Source organism: Anomaloglossus baeobatrachus, chromosome 1 (assembly GCF_048569485.1).
Source record: "Anomaloglossus baeobatrachus isolate aAnoBae1 chromosome 1, aAnoBae1.hap1, whole genome shotgun sequence".
In the NCBI taxonomy this organism is placed as follows: Eukaryota; Metazoa; Chordata; class Amphibia; order Anura; family Aromobatidae; genus Anomaloglossus; species Anomaloglossus baeobatrachus.
This window is the reverse complement of record NC_134353.1, coordinates 424137776-424156304: the sequence shown is the minus strand read 5'-3', so window position 1 is coordinate 424156304 and position 18529 is coordinate 424137776. Positions and strand designations below refer to the sequence as shown.

At 37.5% G+C, this 18529-nt stretch overlaps 1 protein-coding gene across 2 annotated transcripts; it reads left to right on the top strand.

Moving 5' to 3' along the window:
• The first annotated feature begins 5680 nt into the window (after positions 1-5680).
• Positions 5681-17272, top strand: LOC142316265 (uncharacterized). Of its 2 annotated transcripts, XM_075352610.1 has the most exons (6): positions 5681-6453; positions 11888-11998; positions 12097-12348; positions 12440-12562; positions 12723-13016; positions 17194-17272. In XM_075352610.1, the coding sequence occupies exons 2-6, from the start codon at positions 11896-11898 to the stop codon at positions 17196-17198; spliced, it is 777 nt and encodes a 258-aa protein (XP_075208725.1). In that variant the 5' UTR covers positions 5681-6453; positions 11888-11895; the 3' UTR covers positions 17199-17272. The 2 variants fall into 2 exon arrangements, with proteins under 2 accessions (XP_075208725.1, XP_075208724.1); XM_075352609.1 differs by lacking the exon at positions 17194-17272 and having other exon boundaries at positions 12723-13441.
• The last annotated feature ends 1257 nt before the right edge of the window (positions 17273-18529 follow it).

Below are 18529 nucleotides of genomic sequence, written 5' to 3'. Positions count from 1 at the left end.
AGACAGGAAAGAATTGGGTAGAGTGCTAATCCCTGGCACTCTTTTCAGTCAGACACACTCCAAATAGAAAGACAGGCTTGTCTCCTTTTGAAGTCCTTTTTGGTAGTGCCCCAAAAACAGGTCTCTACTTTCCACAAGTGTTACAGATGCAACACGGCACTATGACAGCCTACGTCCAGGCCTTACAGGAAAGACTTAATGTGGTGCATAAACATGTCTTTTCATCCATTCCAGATCCCAATGCAAGTGCAGATGTGCATCAGCTGAATCCAGGTGATTGGGTGGTCGTGTGCAGACACGTGAGAAGGAGCCTAGATCCACGCTTTGATGGCCCATTCCAAGTCCAGCTGACTACATCCACCTCAGTGAAACTTGAGGGAAAACCCACCTGGATCCACGCTAGTCACTGTAAAAAGGTCACTCCACCAGCAGAATGACAGTTTTGCTAATTATCCTGCTAGGTGTAGCAGGGATGCTGCACCCAACAAAGGCGCTGAGCGAACTTTTAAATACGGACTGGGATAATAAACTCATTCGCCGCCATATTTCTCTTACTGAGGACATGGAAGGAGAAAAGCCAAAAGACTGTTGGATCTGCACACACAGTCCTATTTCTTCAAAGACTATGCCTTATTTAGCCTTACCTCTGGAACCACAGGAGGTATTGGTACCAGACTGTATACACAATGAAACCTGGACTCAATCTAGATTTTTGGGAGAAGATGTACCTCGTGATGTATCTGCTACATTGACTATAGTTGGATGGGTCACTAAACCCTGGTTCCAGCTAAATATCACACGGCCTGATGGATACTCGTGGTGGATGGAATACGATTCAGACAAGGGCATAATTGCCAAAATAAAGACTAAGATTCCTCATTCGGGCCCCATTCCCCATGATGGATTATGGTTCAGTCTTCAATACAATGGTGTTGGAAATTGTGGAAAAGACAATAACTGTTTCTATATACATACACATGACTTAACCAAGGACAATGAGACAGTATATCAGAAGGGTATTGAGGGCTGTACATCATCATTTATTAGACGGACTTTTAGGAGGGAGCGGGGCAGCTGTATCTCGGATATGACAGGAAAACAAATGAACAATACGTGGTGTGCTCATAAAGTCATGAAGGGGCTTCTGAATCTGCTTTATTGTGTACAAAGTCAAACTCACTTTTGTATTTTCCCAGAGGAAGTGTTTTTGGTTTGTGGGAATCGTGCTCACAAGTGGGTGAGCCCTGACATGAGAGGGGTTTGCACACTTGCCAGACTTACACCAGCCACTTTCATAGTTCCTCATAGTAAAGTAGATGTAGCAGCTGTCCCAATTCATACCTTGTATAAACGAGCAGCAGATAATAAACCCCGGCCAAATGGTAGGCCTCATGTAGTAGAATTGGGAAAAGCAAATAAGGTATTTAGTGCTATTTTCATACACCCTTTCTTAATGCAAATGTGGGACAAGCTAGTAGACTCCACTGACTACCTGGATGATCAAATGTTTCGGGTTCTTGAGATTCTAAATGCTACCAATGCTATACAAAAACAATTAATTGTAGTCACTAACCAGCATACTATAGTGCTAGACTTTGTGACAGCAAAAGACGGCGGAATGTGTCAAATAATTGGTCCTGCCTGTTGCCATTACATTGACCCTGCAGGCAACCTCCAGGTTAGAGCAGATATACAGAAAACAAGTGAACTTATGGATAAATGGTTAAAAGAGCACGATGCCAACAAGGACTCCTGGTGGGGAAATACATTTTCTTTTATGAATCCAGCCAATTGGTTTAAGGGCCTAGCAGGTTGGGTTTCTGGCATTATATAAACCTGTATGCAAATATTGTTGTTCTGTCTATTGCTTTATATAGCTGTAAAAGCATTGATATATGCATTACCTAAACTACTGAATAATATATGTGCTAAGAGTCCCAGCATTGAACCCTCTGTAGTTTACTATGGACCCCAAATGGCCTCTGCTGACGGGGAGTAGGTGTCCACACTGAGAGTGGATGGGTGAAGTGGTAGGAAGACCCCTCATGGGTACTAGGCCCATGAGCTAGCAGCTCCTGTTTGGACGCCTACTGACCCTGTAGTGAAGGTTATACCATTTACAAAAGGGGGAAATTGATATAGAAGGGTTAATAGTTTCTCTATTTCTTCATTAAAGATATTTTATTGTTATTAGTAAGTATATCTGATGGTAGTTCATAGTCATTATGGAGCCTACACAATAAGAGACAGGCTCAAGGATTATTATTGTCTCTAAATGTTCTTCTTATCTTCTTCTTATCTCATATGCATGACTCTACATTTTTGTTTTGCTAAAACTTAAAGGTCATATGAGCAACTTGTAGAGTCCAGCTAGAAGTTTTTTTTGCAATATTACATTGATCTGTAAATGGTATAAATAAACTGTACCTTAGCTAAATAAACAGAAAATTGATCATGCCCACATGAATGCAGGTCTTTTTCTCCGAGCGCTCGATCTTGATTAGGTCTGAAGAGGCCTAATTCAGAGGACCTCACTGGTGATCCAATAAGCTGACTTGTGACAAAACAGAACAGCTACAACACCACAGCCCCGGTAGACAAATTGGCTGTCAAATGGAGATCAAGGAAAGATATTGAAGATGGATCAGACTTATAAGTAAAGGAAATATTGCAGGGATTATTATTTAAATAACGTCTGAATATGACCAAGACTTTACCACTAATTGAGACAATATTCTCTCTGAATGTTCTGAAAAATTAATTGCTTTAATCGTGGAAAAAGAAACTGAAAAAATTGTGAAACTGGATGAAAACATCAAGAAAATTGAGGAGGACCTCACTAAAATTAGTGACATGAATATTCTTAAGACCTTGAAAGATAAAATCATGTTGAACTTAAATAAATTGGAGGACACCATCACAACTACAAAAGAAAATAAATATAAGAGAGATATAATGATTATGAAAATAACCAAGTTTACAATTGGCAACAATACCGCAAAAGAAGAACACGACAGCAACCACTGAGAAATTCTCCTATTTTAAAGAGAAAGGACAACCGAGTGAGTTTTTCCTCAACTGAATTTGATTCATCTGATTTACTGTAAACACGGACATATCAGACACAGAGAGAGCTCCATCTACCAGCTCAGCAAGATCTCCATCTGGCAACGCTTACAACCAGTTAAAAAACAGAAGATCTGGAAGAAAACATTCCGGTGGTAAGAGAATTCAGACGGTCCACGAGAAACAAGAATTACTAAACCAAACTAATGACTTTACTGTTATTAATTTGTCCGCCAATTTTTTGTCAGAAGATCAAATACAATTACTTGCAAAAGGACTGAATTTTGTTCCTACTGCCAATATGAATTTGTTTGACACTATTATTGATTTAAATAATTTCATGAGACGGCTTACCCTGAAACGTCATTTTTTTCAATCTGATAATGATGATACTGTGATTGATATCTCTAGGAATGTAGCTTCAAATATTCAGGATTTTGCACCTAATACATTTAGAGAGCAGATTTCATTACAATTCCTTAGAGATTTGTCAGAACCAAATTCTAGAATTCTTGAATTGACAGATACAATTTTTTCCTCCAGGGTACCCAATCCAGAGTTCCACCCAGAACAGTCGAAAATCTCCATCATGGATGATTTTCAATATTTAGTTGAGGAAGAGCTCATAAAACTAAGTGAATCAAAGAAAAAAACGCACCTCAATCTCACTGGTCCCCAACAAAAAGCTTTAAAATCCCTTATGGCTAATAATCATATAGTAGTAAAAAACTCCGATAAGGGCGGATCCGTAAAAGTTTTAGATGTGGGACTATATGAATGAGAGGTAAAAAATCTCTTAAAAAATAGTTCAATCTATAGGAAGATTCAGTCTGATCCCATATCTCAGGTGAGATTAGATTTGGAAGATCTTTTGAATAGAGGTATAGAATTAGGTGTCATAAATCAAAAACAATCTGAATTTTTCAACCCAGCTTTCCCAAAAATTCCATTGTTACATGCATTGCCAAAAAATTATAAAGATGTCCCCCCCCCCCTTTTAGACCCATAGTATCTGGGGTGGGTCAATTACAGAAAATCTTTCCCAATGGTTAGATACCCGATTAAGTCCACTTGCTAAATTGTCTCCAAGTTATACCAATTATACAAAACACGCTCTCAATATCATTAATAACATCAGATGGAAGAATTCATATCGGTGGCTAACATGTGACATTCAAAATTTATACACCTCGATACCCCATGACTTGGCCATTTTGGCACTAAGTATATGCAAAAATATACCAACTATTCGACTGATCTTCAAATCTATATTATTGAGGTTGCGTTTTTTCTCCTTAAAAACAACTATTTCACTTTTTTGGATGAGTTTTTTTGTCCAGACACAGGGCTGTTCGATGGGTGCCAGGTTTTCTCCTTCTCTCGCCAATGTCTTTATGGCATGGTGGGAGGAGGAGTATATCTTCACTGATACGAACCCCTTTGAATCTAACATTAACATCTTCCTTAGATATATAGATGATGTCATAATTGTCTGGGAGGGAGGACTGGAGGACATGGAAAGGTTAATTTATTATTTAAATAATAATCCCTGCAATATTTCCTTTACTTATCAGTCTGATCCATCTTCAATATTTTTCCTTGATCTCCATTTGACAGCCAATTTGTCTACAGGTGGTGTGGATTGTGACCTATTTAGGAAAGCAACTGCAGGTAATTCTATATTATATGCCACCAGCTGCCACCCACGCCATGTCATTTATTAATGACATGGCGTGGGTGGCAGCTGGTGGCATATAATATAGAATTACCTGCAGTTGCTTTCCTAAATAGGTCACAATCCACACCACCTGTAGACAAATTGGCTGTCAAATGGAGATCAAGGAAAAATATTGAAGGCGAGTTTGTAAGAGCCAGATGCACATGCACCTCCGACTCCTCTTACCAGAGACAATGTGACATCATCAAAAATAGATTAAAAAATAGGGGTTATTCTCCCAAAGTGATTGATCAAGCCAAGCAAAAATCTGAACAAAAAAACAGAGCACAATATTTGGGAAATAAACCCACGTCCTCCCCTGTGTCTGCACAAACCTCTCCTTTGGTAGTTTTTTCCACCAATTTCAGTAGCGATTATTATCGCGTTATTGATATCATCAAAAAATATTTACCTATTTTGCAGGTGGACAATACTCTAAAAAACATCTCGGCCAATGGTGTTAGATTCGTTTCTAAACGCAATACCACAATAGTGAACCGCATCTCACCCAGTGATCATACATCACTTAATAAGAACATAGGTCACAGTTCATTGAACTGGTTATCTACATTAGGTTCCTATAAATGTGCCCAGAAAAATTGTGGGCTGTGTAAATTTATGCTCAATACCAACAAATTTTCATCTTGTGCAAACAATCGAGAATTTACTATAAAATCATTTATTAACTGCGGTACCGCTGCGGTGGTTTACATCATTACCAGTAGTAGGGGTGGGGGACAAGTCATCAAAAGAAATCTGACAGTTGCCCCGCCCCTATCAAAGTGTATTAAACACGCCCCCCTTAATCAAATGGCTATCATTTGATATCCTTTTGATATCAAATGGCTATCATTTGATATCCTTTTGATATCAAATAAATATCCCTTTTGATATCAAATGGCTATCATCTGATATTTATTTGTTAGGTTGTTATGTTTCCCCTTAATCCTGTCCTATTATTTATCTGTCCAATAATTGTTCTCTTTTATATAGGTATTTTGATACTGTAATTTTCCGTTAATCAAATTGATATTCAAAGTGTATTATTGATATCAAATTGTCTTACTGACACGCTTACCCATTAAAAGAAACTTTATTCCTATAATAGTAGAATGTTCCCCATGATATTGTCAGTAGAATTATATATAGTATAATGTTCCCCATGAGTCTTATTGATACGATTACCCATGATATTAAATGAGAGAAGTCGGTCTTATTGATACGAGTACCCACGATATTAAATGAGAGAAGTCATTTTATTTCATATAATAGTATAATGTTTATTGAACCAAATCCACAATACACAGCAAATATCAAATCATAATAGTATAATGTTTATTGAACCAAATCCACAATACACAGCAAATATCAAATCAATTATCATGTGAACAATATCAAAAATCAATACAGTTGAATATCCGCAATACACAGCAATTATCAAAGCCGCAAATAACTGAGCAGTTGAATTTAGGATTCAAGCATCTTGTAGAAGCATTAGGGACAACAGCTGACTTTACAAGAGACCAGTTCTTGTGTTAAGTGTTTTTCAATAGCAAATGTGTTTTTTCAGCTTCCTAATGACGTTGCAACAGTTGTGAGTCTTGAAGCGAACATTCATTCACCATCACCTGTTTGCCGTGTATTCATAGTTTTTCAATAACAGAGAGAAGGTACAGTTGTAGTTTTTTGTCAATTACCTCTCAGTAATGTTTTTTCAAGTGCCTAATGATTTTTTCAAATGGATCATAGTCAGAGACAGGATTCACTGTAGTGTGAGAACCCCAGTTGTCATTTTGAATCTCGAAAGGAACAGAAATTAACACATCGTTGAACAAAGTTAAAATGATTCATACAACTATAGCCTTTTGGATCAGATGAAATTTTCTTTACAAAAGCAAGAACTATATTATCGTTTTGCTTTAAATCATTACTAAATTGTTCCAATATTTCACTATATGTCCGTCCTCTTGCTAAATGCCAAAGCATAAACACACAATATTGACCGCAAGCAGTACTAAATGTTTGCTGAAGCTGCTTATCTTGAAAGCAGTATAATTCACTATTTCTCTTTAAAAACTTTACAAAATCACGAGGAAAAATTTCATTTTCCGGGGGTAATCCATAACTGTCAAAAAATATGGACTTCTTATCATCGCATAGTAAAATTAATATCCAATGTTTGCCACTCTGATTGGATTTGTCTGTATTGACGATGTACGCAGCGGGTCTCTGAGTGACTCTGGTTGACGGAAGCAAATCACACGGATACACCCCAGAAAATATGCATTCTGTATAGAGATCGGCCTTCATCATGTTTGTGAGTTGTAGGGAATCCATCAGTAAAAATCATACAACACTTCACGACGATTATTAATCTCTAGAATAGTTGAGTTCAGGGCATACACTATCATATTTACGGTGTGTGGCGTAGGTAGAGCAAAGCGTATTTCAGCCCGCAGGTTGCCCGTTTTGATGAGTGAGAAGTGACTTCCAGGTTCTTGATCGGCTGATAAATCAAAAGCAAAGAACGTGAAGCCGTCCATAAATTCTTCTCGATCGATCGACAGAGCGCAGTCCGCTTTATATTTCCCTGAAATTTGCGCTAAAGACATATATTCTCTGACGGCTAGATCAATATTAAAATTGGGTTGGAAGGGTTGAGATGGTATTTGATGACCCTCTAAATATAAAGAGGCGTGGTTAATGTTGTAATGCGGAAAGTACAATGGATTTTTATTATACGCACCGCTAAATGCTTCGTTATCTACAAATCCCAATATAACAGTTTTCGGTATGACGCCTAAGTATAAATTTTCATGGTTTGAGATGCGAGTACCTGTAGGAATACTGTACACTTTCATGCAGGCCCTATCAATAGCGTATTTTGCTGTTGCATTTAGCAACGCCTGACTATGGCCTATCCGGACAGCCGGTGAAACTTGTACTCTCTTTACATAGAGACAAGCATGCATGATTTGTACTTTAAGCGGATCAACTTCAGCAGACATCAAACAGAAAGAATCCTTGTTTCTCGTCAACTTGATCTTAAGGTCAAGACCATTCAATATAAGTTTCGGTTGATTAAATATATCACCAAAAATTGGTCCCAACAGATCCACAGGTTTTGAGTGCATAACTGCTAGAGCTCTCTTGTTGAATCCCGCATTTGCACCATCCAGGATTCGGACATTGTGTTGTCCCGCAGTGTCTTTATAAAATAATCCCGATGTAAACTGAGAAGCCAAAGTCTGTGCGCTGTAATTCAATAATGTTTCAATGTAGGCTCTATAGCTGTAAAGATTGTCTGATTGAGAGATGAGGCGATCTCCCAAAGTAATATCAACCTGATTAAATAATGTAGCGATCGGGTAATTTATCATAGCTACACGAGCTCCATCGGCTATATTCGAATTATCTTGTTTTACGACCCGGCAATTTATGTAGAGTAGGGTATTGTTCAAATCATAATAATATTCTCCGCTTCCTGATATGAAAAATTCTAGCGGGGCATTGTCCGCCAGAGCCGCAATAGGTTGCACTTCTACAAAAAGCGATTTCTCGATACTTGTTTGCGTAGGGGGAATGTCAAAAATATCCAGTTCCGATTTTGTGCACTCTACAGAAGCATCGTGTACGAAAGCCATGATAATTGCTTAGAAGATGTCTTCAACAGAGCGCCTTATTCTTTTCTGACGGTTACGTCTTGCGGGAGTAATTTTATTCATAAGAAAAGGAAGAGTACGCCTTTTTCTCTTTTTCTGTTTTTTAGCGACATAAACAAGGCCAGATCCTTCCTGAGGAGGCGTGTTTAATCTATTCATGACGGTTGTAGAGAGGGAGGTAACGGCATCTTTAGCGATATTTTTGACTGCTGTTTTTACATGCGGTTTTACTATTTCTAATCCTTTTCGGAAGAGGGGCATGGCTTTTCGAAACAGACCCCTAAAAATCCCAGCCAGACCAGCTCCATACATGTACTCATCACCGCGAAATCCCTCTAAGCCGTTGCCCGTCTGAGCTATGTAATAGCGGATATAAATGCTTGGATCGCCGTAAACCCTATGAGACACCATTTTATCGTGTCAATCACGTCGCTGCCTAAAGTGTAATCGTACGATTGTTTTTCCGTACTTGAATTTAACAGGGGTACCCTGATCTGTCAAGATAGATATGGTTATAGAATCAAAGCTATGTTTGCATAGAGGTACATAATCTGGACGCGTGTACTGGAGGGTGATAATATCCGAGCTTTTACCGCTGACTTGTGCGGTTCTCAGAAGTTGAACATAACTGTCTCCAACAAGTTGGTGTTGAATTATATCTGTGTAAACAAATAATGTATAAAATCCGTCTTTTATATCGGCATACGACTTCTTTCTCTCTAACAGGCTATTATCATACGCCTCAATATACGGTTGCAATCCTAAAATATGAGCCAATTTTTGTCCTGGAGCAAACTGAATCGTAGGGGAATCCGATAGAGTCACACTTCTCTTCACTTCATCATAACGAAGTTTAAAACCGTCGGCGGCTACCTTCAATGTGTCAATACGTTCATTAATGGCTCTTATGAGTTCAGAAATATTTAAATAATATCCTGCTTTTACGAAATATTCCCTCTGGATATCTCCTCGTTTTCCGATATAAAATGAGCCTTCGTTATTTTCAAAGGTAAACCAGGTATGGGGGTACTGAATTTCTGTGAGTGCTACTTCATACGTTCCTGTAAGGTATACGGGTTTTGCCAGTTTTGTAGTAAACGTAGATATCGTGTTGTCTGGAAAAATTTTAGAGGAGGCATTGCTAGGTAATGTAATATAGAATGAGCCAGAATCCATAATTACATGTCCGTCAACTGGTCTTCTTTAATCCAACTATTGAAGGATGATGGGTATCCCAACCACTTAACGAGAACCAGCGATATATTTTTGACGCGTCTTCGTCTCAAAATTTTTTCTACTTTGTAGAGTCGATTCTCATCCGCTGAAACTTTTTGTAGTTCCTCCTTATAAAATGTTCCCTCCACAGGGTCTCCGCGCAAATCAACGATTTTGTAGAGAGGTATTTGAAATTTTGTATTAATGCCACTAATCATAAATATTTCTTCAGTGTATGTTTGTTCATATCCCTTAGCGAAAGTACGTTTATATTGAGACAAGCGTACATTATCACCAATTTTTAAAGAAGGTTTAATCGACTTATTATTCATACTAGAGCTGTAAATATTTTTCCATATTTGTAACGAATTTTTGCTCGTAACATCAACAGGTCTACAGCGAATACTCGAATGAAAAGTATGATTGTAACTATGCACCAAATCCGGTAAAATATCAATGTACCTAAACGTGTTTTGTCTTGTAAGGTAGCGAAACATCCTGGATTTTAACGTACGATTAAATCTCTCCACCACAGCGGCTTTTACTAAATTGTTCGTATAGAAATGCAAAATGTTATACGTTTTACAAATACGTTTCATAGAGGCGTTCACAAATTCTTTACCCCGATCCGTCTGTAATTTCTTCGGTATGCGTTTTTCATTTTGAAATATTCGTTCAAAAGATCTGGCTACACCTGATCCAGTCTTGTTTGATAAGGGGACGCACCATGCAAATTTTGATAGAATATCTATAATTGTCAGGATATATTTGACATTATCATTTTCCCTTGAATATTCAATTAAACTTACGAGATCCGCTTGCCACTGTTGGTCTATATTTGAAACTAAGATTTTATTTGTCTTAAATCTCTTTCTTACAGGCTTGTGCAAAATATATGAATCTTGTCTATTCAACCAATCACGCACAATCGCTTCTTTAATCGCCTGATTTCTTCTTGTTTCTCTATATAATTTGTCAATTCCACCAAAGGAACCAGCAGCTTTAGGTGTGAAATACTGCTTATTCAATATTTTTTCAAGGTTTCTAGAATCCATGATGAGGAATTTGACGTTTGATGTCTTTATCAGAATGGCCTCTGTATGAAATGATATTAAATGGAAACTTTAATACCAACTATATTATGCTTGAAAAGTAATTTCATTTAAAAGACAACAGCTGAGGCGTCTAAATATAAAGATATCATGATTGGCTGTTACCCTGTGGAGTGACGCCCCTGACTGTTTTTGGTGGGTGTGATTTTCTGAGCTGAAGCCCTTTAAATAGAGTGCAAAGGCCCATTCATAGCAGTGCAGATTTACCAAGAAAGTATTTTTCCAGTTCTACTGAACATCGCTTCACTCTTTAAACAGTAAGTTTACTTTTTTAATTCCCATTTCTTGTGTAGTGATAAACTGTAGCCTTCCATATTTCAATTATCTAGTCTGTATGATATGAGACTGAATATATACCATAAAGTAAATCTCATTGCTTCATATATCAAGGACCTATTGCGTTATAATACAGGTAATATATATCTTTGTACTGTCTAAGTAGAGATAAAATTTGTTTAAAAGAACTGAGGCCTTCAGTTCTTTTAAACAAATTTTACTGCATTATAGTTATCTTGTTATCTTATATGCTTTGCTAGTCAATTATAGTGGTGAATACTAGTTCTGTCCTATGTTTAATACATGAGTAATATATGGTTATTGAATAGTTCATCCAAGGCTTAGATAGTTATTTATTTTATTATTATAACTTATTTAAATATTTAATATACTGTTTATTATAAGTTATTTACCTTTGTAATATTGAATAGATAAGTAATTTTATATTTAATACATGCGTAATAAATATTGCTGATGAATAGGGCAATCATTGCTTAGATATAGTTAATCATTTTTATTATTATAACTTATTCAGATATTTAATATAGACCCTTTGTAATATTATATTTTGTCGTATATTACTTTCATAGCGCATATATATATATATATATATATATATATATATATATATATATATATTAATGTGTTACATTTTATTTCAGATGGAAAACCACAATTCCGGAGATCATTTCGATACCTTTCTTACAAATTCCCAATTAGGTATTATATTGAATTTATTGAAAGGAGGGTCATCTCACTCTGATTAAGTTCATATTTTGTATATTAATTATCATATTTTGTATATTAATTATATATTCTTTCATTCTTTCTTATTTAAGAAGAGTGTATGAGTCCAGGATTTAACAACATTTTTAGTACTCTGAATTATGGACCCAGTGAAGATGTAATTGATGAGTCAAATGTTCCAGGTTTTCATCAATCGGTCACAGGTAATTATGTATATTATCAGCAGCTTTATTACTATTTGTATAATAAATGATTAAATATGTGCTTCTAGACCTGATGCTAAGTAAAATTTCTCATTCAGATACTGAAATGATGCGGTCAGTTTATATGATGGAAAACAATCAAGACTTTGAAACAGCTGAAAATCGGGACTCGGATATCGAACTCGTAGAAGTGCACTGTAGTTCTGTACTGCCCCTGTATGCAACAGCTGAAAATCGGGATTCGGCTATCGAACTCGTAGAAGTGCCCTGTAGTCCTGTACTTCCCCCGGCTCCTAACGCTCCAAAAAAATCCGGAAAATCAATAAGAAGGGACCTCAAGAATAGAAAAGGTAATTTACGATTATCAGGTCCGTGAAGAAAAGCTTTTCTGTTGTGTTAAAAGCATTTCTGATGGGTCTAATAGTTATGTTTTATTTACAGATGTTCAACTATTGGCCAAAAACCTTGAATTTGCAAAAGAGAATATTCCCATCCCGTCGACATCGTTCAATGAGAAGACTACTAATCCAGGGCCTGTAGAAGTACAATATGCAACTCATGCTTGTAAGTATATATTTATTCCATTCTATACTGCCTTTATACATACAATGTCGCAATGAAAATTGCTTAACTGGCACCTGTAACTTTTCCTATGTTGATCCTATGTTGTTTTCTATGTTACTCTAACTTCACGATGAACTGACGCTAGTATCTTTTCTTTCAGCAACGTCGTCTCTGCAGAGGTGTAATTATGACTCGCCGCAGATAACTCCGCAAAGAGCTAATGTGATCGTGAGAACAACGCCTCTTTCACGAACAAAGCCTCTTTCACCAAGCAATATTGTGAATCGTGAAGATACGACTGCGTCCATCAAGTATCCCAGGAATTCAGTACCGAAGAAACGTGAGGCTAGAGCTACATCCCCCAAGCAACCCGGGAATTTAATTCCAAAGGCTATAAATATGAACACTATACGGGTGCAGCACACTGAGCAACCATCAGTTAATACTTCTGAAGGTTCGTCTAGTGATTTTGGTATTGTAATGCCTCTAAAAAAACGTTCTGATTCAAAACGGAGAGTAAGCAAAAAGCAGAGAGTTGACTCTACATCAGCTTACACAGTGAGACCTGTGTGGGCTGATGAACAGGACATCATGCTTACTGCTATGTCTGGACAGTATGTCCAATGCAAACTTTACCAGAACAAACTAAAATATTTTTGTGATACCTATGAAAGATTCATGAATGCATATCCAACATCTGACATTATCGCAGAACTATCTGAATTCAAAAGAGAGCATGCTATTGTATTATCACAACCTAATAAAAAGGAATCACTGTGACTATGCATGGTTGGTTACGGGATGCAGAAATTACCAAAAAAAGGGACGAAATTATTTAAAATGGGTCCACAGAGGGCATACAGATCGAGAATACTTAAACGGGCTCTAAAGTTGTTGATTAGATCTAAACGATCGCTAGCAGCTAGAAAACGACGAGAGGCAGCTCACAGATCTATATCTACACAAAACCCACAGATGCTGATACATGCACAGAGTCCTTCACGTAACCAAGATAACCCTGGAGGTGTTAACCCCACTGTGTCTCCAAATGCTCAAAGCAGAGAGCCTCTGGAAACACATGCTGAAAGGGCACATAATGCAGCACCTGTTGGTAATGTTGATAATGATAATGTAGTGAATGCAGATCAAGCAGTATTTTTACAGCATTTTTTTCATCAACAAAGAGATGTCCGCAATTTCAATGCCCGCTTGCACATTGATCATTTTAGATTTGTAAATTTAGACCGCATCCAATCATTTGTAGAGGCCATAAATGTCGTACATGACACTATTCAGTCATTACTGGACAGAATCATCAGGGACATTGATCCTGGGGACTTTGTTCAATTAAGACTTGAAGGTGGGGCCACATTAGATCCCATTTTCACTACAAAACAATCAAGGGATGATTTCAGTTCTGTATCATTTTTAAATTCTGTTGCTCGCACATTGCAAAGTAATGCTGAATGCCTAGCATCCAATTCACTCAAATTAGTCGTAACAATAATTAAAAACAGACGCGGTGGTGCAAAAAGACGGTTGAAATCTATAGCGAGTAGTCAAATCATTAAACAAAAGAAGCGCTGGCTGTATGACTTTAACAATTACAACACAAATCTGTGCTTCAGTGCTAGTGTGTGTGCCCTGATGGACGACACTGATGTCGGTGATTCAGTTATACTGAGTCGTGCTAAAGCCATACATGCATCCCTGGGTATTCCTGAGGAACAACTAATAAGCTTTAGTGAAATTGTGGATTTTGAGAAACTTCTGGGTGTCAACATTAAAGTACTGTACTACAGTCAGGGTGACTGGCGTTACTTTCAATCAGGTAAAACATCTGGTACTAAAAACATTTTCATATTGCACCATGATAATCACTACTACGGTATCAAAAATATGAAGGGTTTTATCGGTGAGGATTACTTTTGTGAAAGATGCAATTCGGTGTTTCATCACAAATTTAATCATTCGTGTCAATATTTTTGTAAAGCTTGTCAAAGAGAGAGTTGTGTGGAGAGCAGTGATGAGCAGTACCCACCTCGTTGCCCTATATGTCGGGTTTTTTGTCGCTCGAGCGAGTGCTTAGATCATCACACACATTTAGCTACAGATAACCCAACATTCTGCAGACTTAAAACATTTTGTGATAAATGTCATCATTTTGTGTTCAAAGATAGCGAGTCCGAGCATAAATGTAAAGGCATGTGTTGTCCTGTTTGTCGCATACGTCTAAATGAATTTGATGACCATCTTTGTTACATGCGGAGGTATGTACCAAAGGAGGAAACAGAACAATATATATTTTATGACTTTGAATGTATGCAAGAGACAGGTACGCACATACCAAATTACATTTACGCAACAACATTGCATGGCAGGCCTTCCTGGGAGTTTGAAGGTAAATCGTGTACTCATGACTTTGTACTGTTCTTTACAAGCGGTAAATTTTCAGGTCATACATTTATAGCCCACAATGCCGGCAGATACGATGCTTACTTTATTGTTAAAGAATTGATTTCTGAAAAACTCTGCGTAAAACTGATATCCCGAGGTGGACGCCTCTTGTGTGTAACGCTGCCTGATTTGGATATACGATTTATAGACTCTCTAAATTTCATACCCATGAAACTTAGTAAGCTACCACAGGCTATGGGTTTTTCAGGTTCAAAAGGGCATTTTCCCCACTTTTTTAACACTGAAGAAAATCAAAACTATGTGGGGCCCCTACCCGCTGTAAAATATTATGGGGTAGAGTACATGTCGCCTAGTGAGAAAGGGGAATTTATGGAGTGGTATGAGACCGAGGTAAATACAACTTTTGACTTTAAGTCTGAACTAAAAGCTTATTGCAAGCAAGATGTTGAGATTCTGAGGCGCTCTTGTGAACTCTATAGAGAGCGTGTTATGGAGATGACGCAGAAAAATATTCAAATATACTGTAAACAGGAAAAGAAAAAGATTGAAGTGACCAGATGCATTGATCCTTTTCAACTCGTGACCCTGGCCTCTGTATGTATGGCAATGTACAGGTTTAAATTTCTTCCAAAAAACACAATAGCCATTTTACCTGGGGATAATTATCACAAGACAAAAAAACGTTTCTCGTCCCCCGCTATACAGTGGCTCATGTATGTAGCACACACAGAGAACATAACCATTCAGCATGCTTTGAGAGGCGGTGAAAAACAAGTCGGAAAATATTTCTTAGATGGTTACGCCTATGTTAACAACAGTCACATAGCGTTTGAATTTCAGGGCTGCTTTTACCATGGATGTCCTGTATGTTATAATGAAAATGACTCAAATAAGGTCACAAACACATCCTATGGTCAATTATATTACGCCTTTTTAGCTAAAAAACGTTACTTGCAGTATTGCGGCTACACAGTGAGAGTTCTGTGGGAACATGATTGGAAAGAAATGGTTGAAAAAGATTCTAATCTTCAAACATTTCTTGTCCAAATGGAATTCCCCAAACCCTTAGATCCCCGCGATGCCCTTTATGGGGGCCGTACTAATGCCATTAAACTTTATCACCAACGGAAATCTGGAGAGATGCTACATTACTATGATTTCACCAGTCTGTATCCCTTTGTAAACAAAACTAAAACATATCCTGTTGGTCATCCTCATATTATCTATGACAACTTTGGATTTATTAAAAATTACTTTGGTCTTGTCAAAGTCAAGGTCTACCCTCCAAGGGATTTATTTTTTCCAGTTCTTCCGGTAAAACTCAACAAAAAATTAATGTTTCCCCTTTGCTATACATGCGCTGTCAATTCACAAACTGAGGACTGTACACACAGTGATGAGGATCGCTCTCTGACAGGAACTTGGTGCACAATAGAGGTTGAGATGGCAATAGAAAAAGGATATAGGATTGCACACATCTATGAAATTTGGGATTTTACTAATACCAGTGATACTCTGTTTGCGCCGTACATTAAATTACACCTTAGGGATAAGCAGGAGGCTTCCGGTTATCCCAGCTGGTGCACTGATGATAACAAGAAACAACAGTACATTGACACCTTTCTTGAAAAAGAAGGTGTACAATTACGATCTGAAAATATAGGAATGAACTCTGCAAAGAGACAGATCTCCAAGCTTTTCTTAAATTCTTTATGGGGAAAGTTTGCACAGAGATCTAATTTATCATGTACCAGCATTATCAGCGATGCTGAAGCCTTGTTTCATCATGTTTTTTTACCGTACTATGACATTTCAATGTTGCATTTTATTGATGATGAGACAACCACAATTGACTGGAAATATACAGAGGGACATCACACTGTCAACAAAAACACAAACATTTTTATAGCGTGTTTTACAACGGCGTATGCCAGACTAGAGCTATACTCTGTTCTGGATAAATTGCAGGAAAGGTGCCTATACCATGACACAGATTCTGTTATTTTTGTGCAGAAAGATGGTGAGTGGAGTCCTCCTTTAGGGGATTACCTGGGGGAATTGACCAGTGAGATACCTGATGATACGTACATCACTGAATTTGTATCTGCAGGTCCAAAAACTTACGGATACAAACTCAACACTGGTAAAACTGTCTTAAAAGTGAAGGGTATAACGTTAAATGTTGGTAACAACCAATCTATTAATTTCAACAGTCTAAAAGATCTAGTTCTGGACTACCCGCGTAATTCTGATTCTGAAACACAGAAACGAATTATCGTTGAACAGCCAGGAATTGTGAAAAATAAAAAGTACTGGGACATTGAGACAAGACCATTACGCAAAACACAAAGGTGTGTTTACACAAAACGACGCCTATTTGATGATTTTACTACCGTACCATTTGGCTATTAGTTGTGACTTGTGATGGATACCCGTCTGCAACACCCATTCTCCTGCATTCTAGCAGGTCCATCTAATTCTGGAAAAAGTTATTTTGTAAAACAACTGTTATATAATATTGACACTCATTTTTCTCATAAGCCTGATAATATTGTTTGGTTTTATTCGTGCTGGCAAAAACTATATGACGAAATCTCTCTTTCTTTTCCAATCATCAGATTTGTGGAGGGTCTGCCTCATACATTTGTAGATGATGAATTATTCCCTCCCGAAAAGGTAAATTTGACTATTGTTGATGATCTCATGGAGAGCGCGAGTGATAATAGTGAAGTAGAAAAAGCTTTTACCAAGTATGTACACCACAGAAATCTCAGCATTTTCTACCTGGTACAAAACATATTTTGTCAAGGTAAGAAAAGTCGGACGATAAATTTAAACACAAAGTACATGGTACTTTTTAATAATCCTCGGGATAAATTACAAATTGTTACGTTAGCGCGACAGATGTATCCAGGAAAAACACGTTTTTTCTTAGAAGCTTTTGAGGATGCAACGCGGGTACCTTATGGTTATTTGATGCTAGACTTAAGAGCCGATACCCCTGAGGATCTTCGCTTGAGGACGGGCCTGTTTCCACCAGCTTTACCCGCTGTGTATGTTCAAAAGAAAAATACTTCTAAAAAGTGAAATTTGCGCAAAATCAGACATTCTACGCTGTGGACATAGTGTTGTAAAGATGTCTGAGAGAATCCGACGTAACTGGGATCTCTTAAAAACCCTCGTGAAGGCCCCTCCTTCTGTCAGAAAATCTATTTTGTGCAATGCGAGTCATGATTTAATTACAGCCATAGGGGAAATTGCATTAAACATCTTAAAAGGCCGTATTCCTCTGAAAGAACGCCAAAAAAATATACTAAAAAAATGGCGTAAAGCTATAAGAGCCATGAGTAATAAGTCCCACAGCATAAAGAAAAAGAAACGTATACTAAATCAGACCGGTGGGTTTATAGGTCCTCTTTTAGGCTTTGCGATTCCGATAATAACAAGTCTTCTCGCCGGTAAATAATGGAACATACTGAGAAAATGTATCTTGTTCCTAAGCAGGAACTAATTAAACTACGAGCCCCTATTACAGACAACATACGACAG

What these genes read in the sequence shown, in the direction of transcription:
- LOC142316265 (XM_075352609.1), top strand. Translation starts at nt 11,896, where the DNA reads ATGAGTCCAGGATTTAACAACATTTTTAGTACTCTGAATTATGGACCC. An exon ending in TTTTCATCAATCGGTCACAG is followed by an intron (nt 11,999 to 12,096) that starts GTAATTATGTAT and finishes TTTCTCATTCAG; the next exon opens with ATACTGAAATGATGCGGTCA. An exon ending in GGACCTCAAGAATAGAAAAG is followed by an intron (nt 12,349 to 12,439) that starts GTAATTTACGAT and finishes TTTTATTTACAG; the next exon opens with ATGTTCAACTATTGGCCAAA.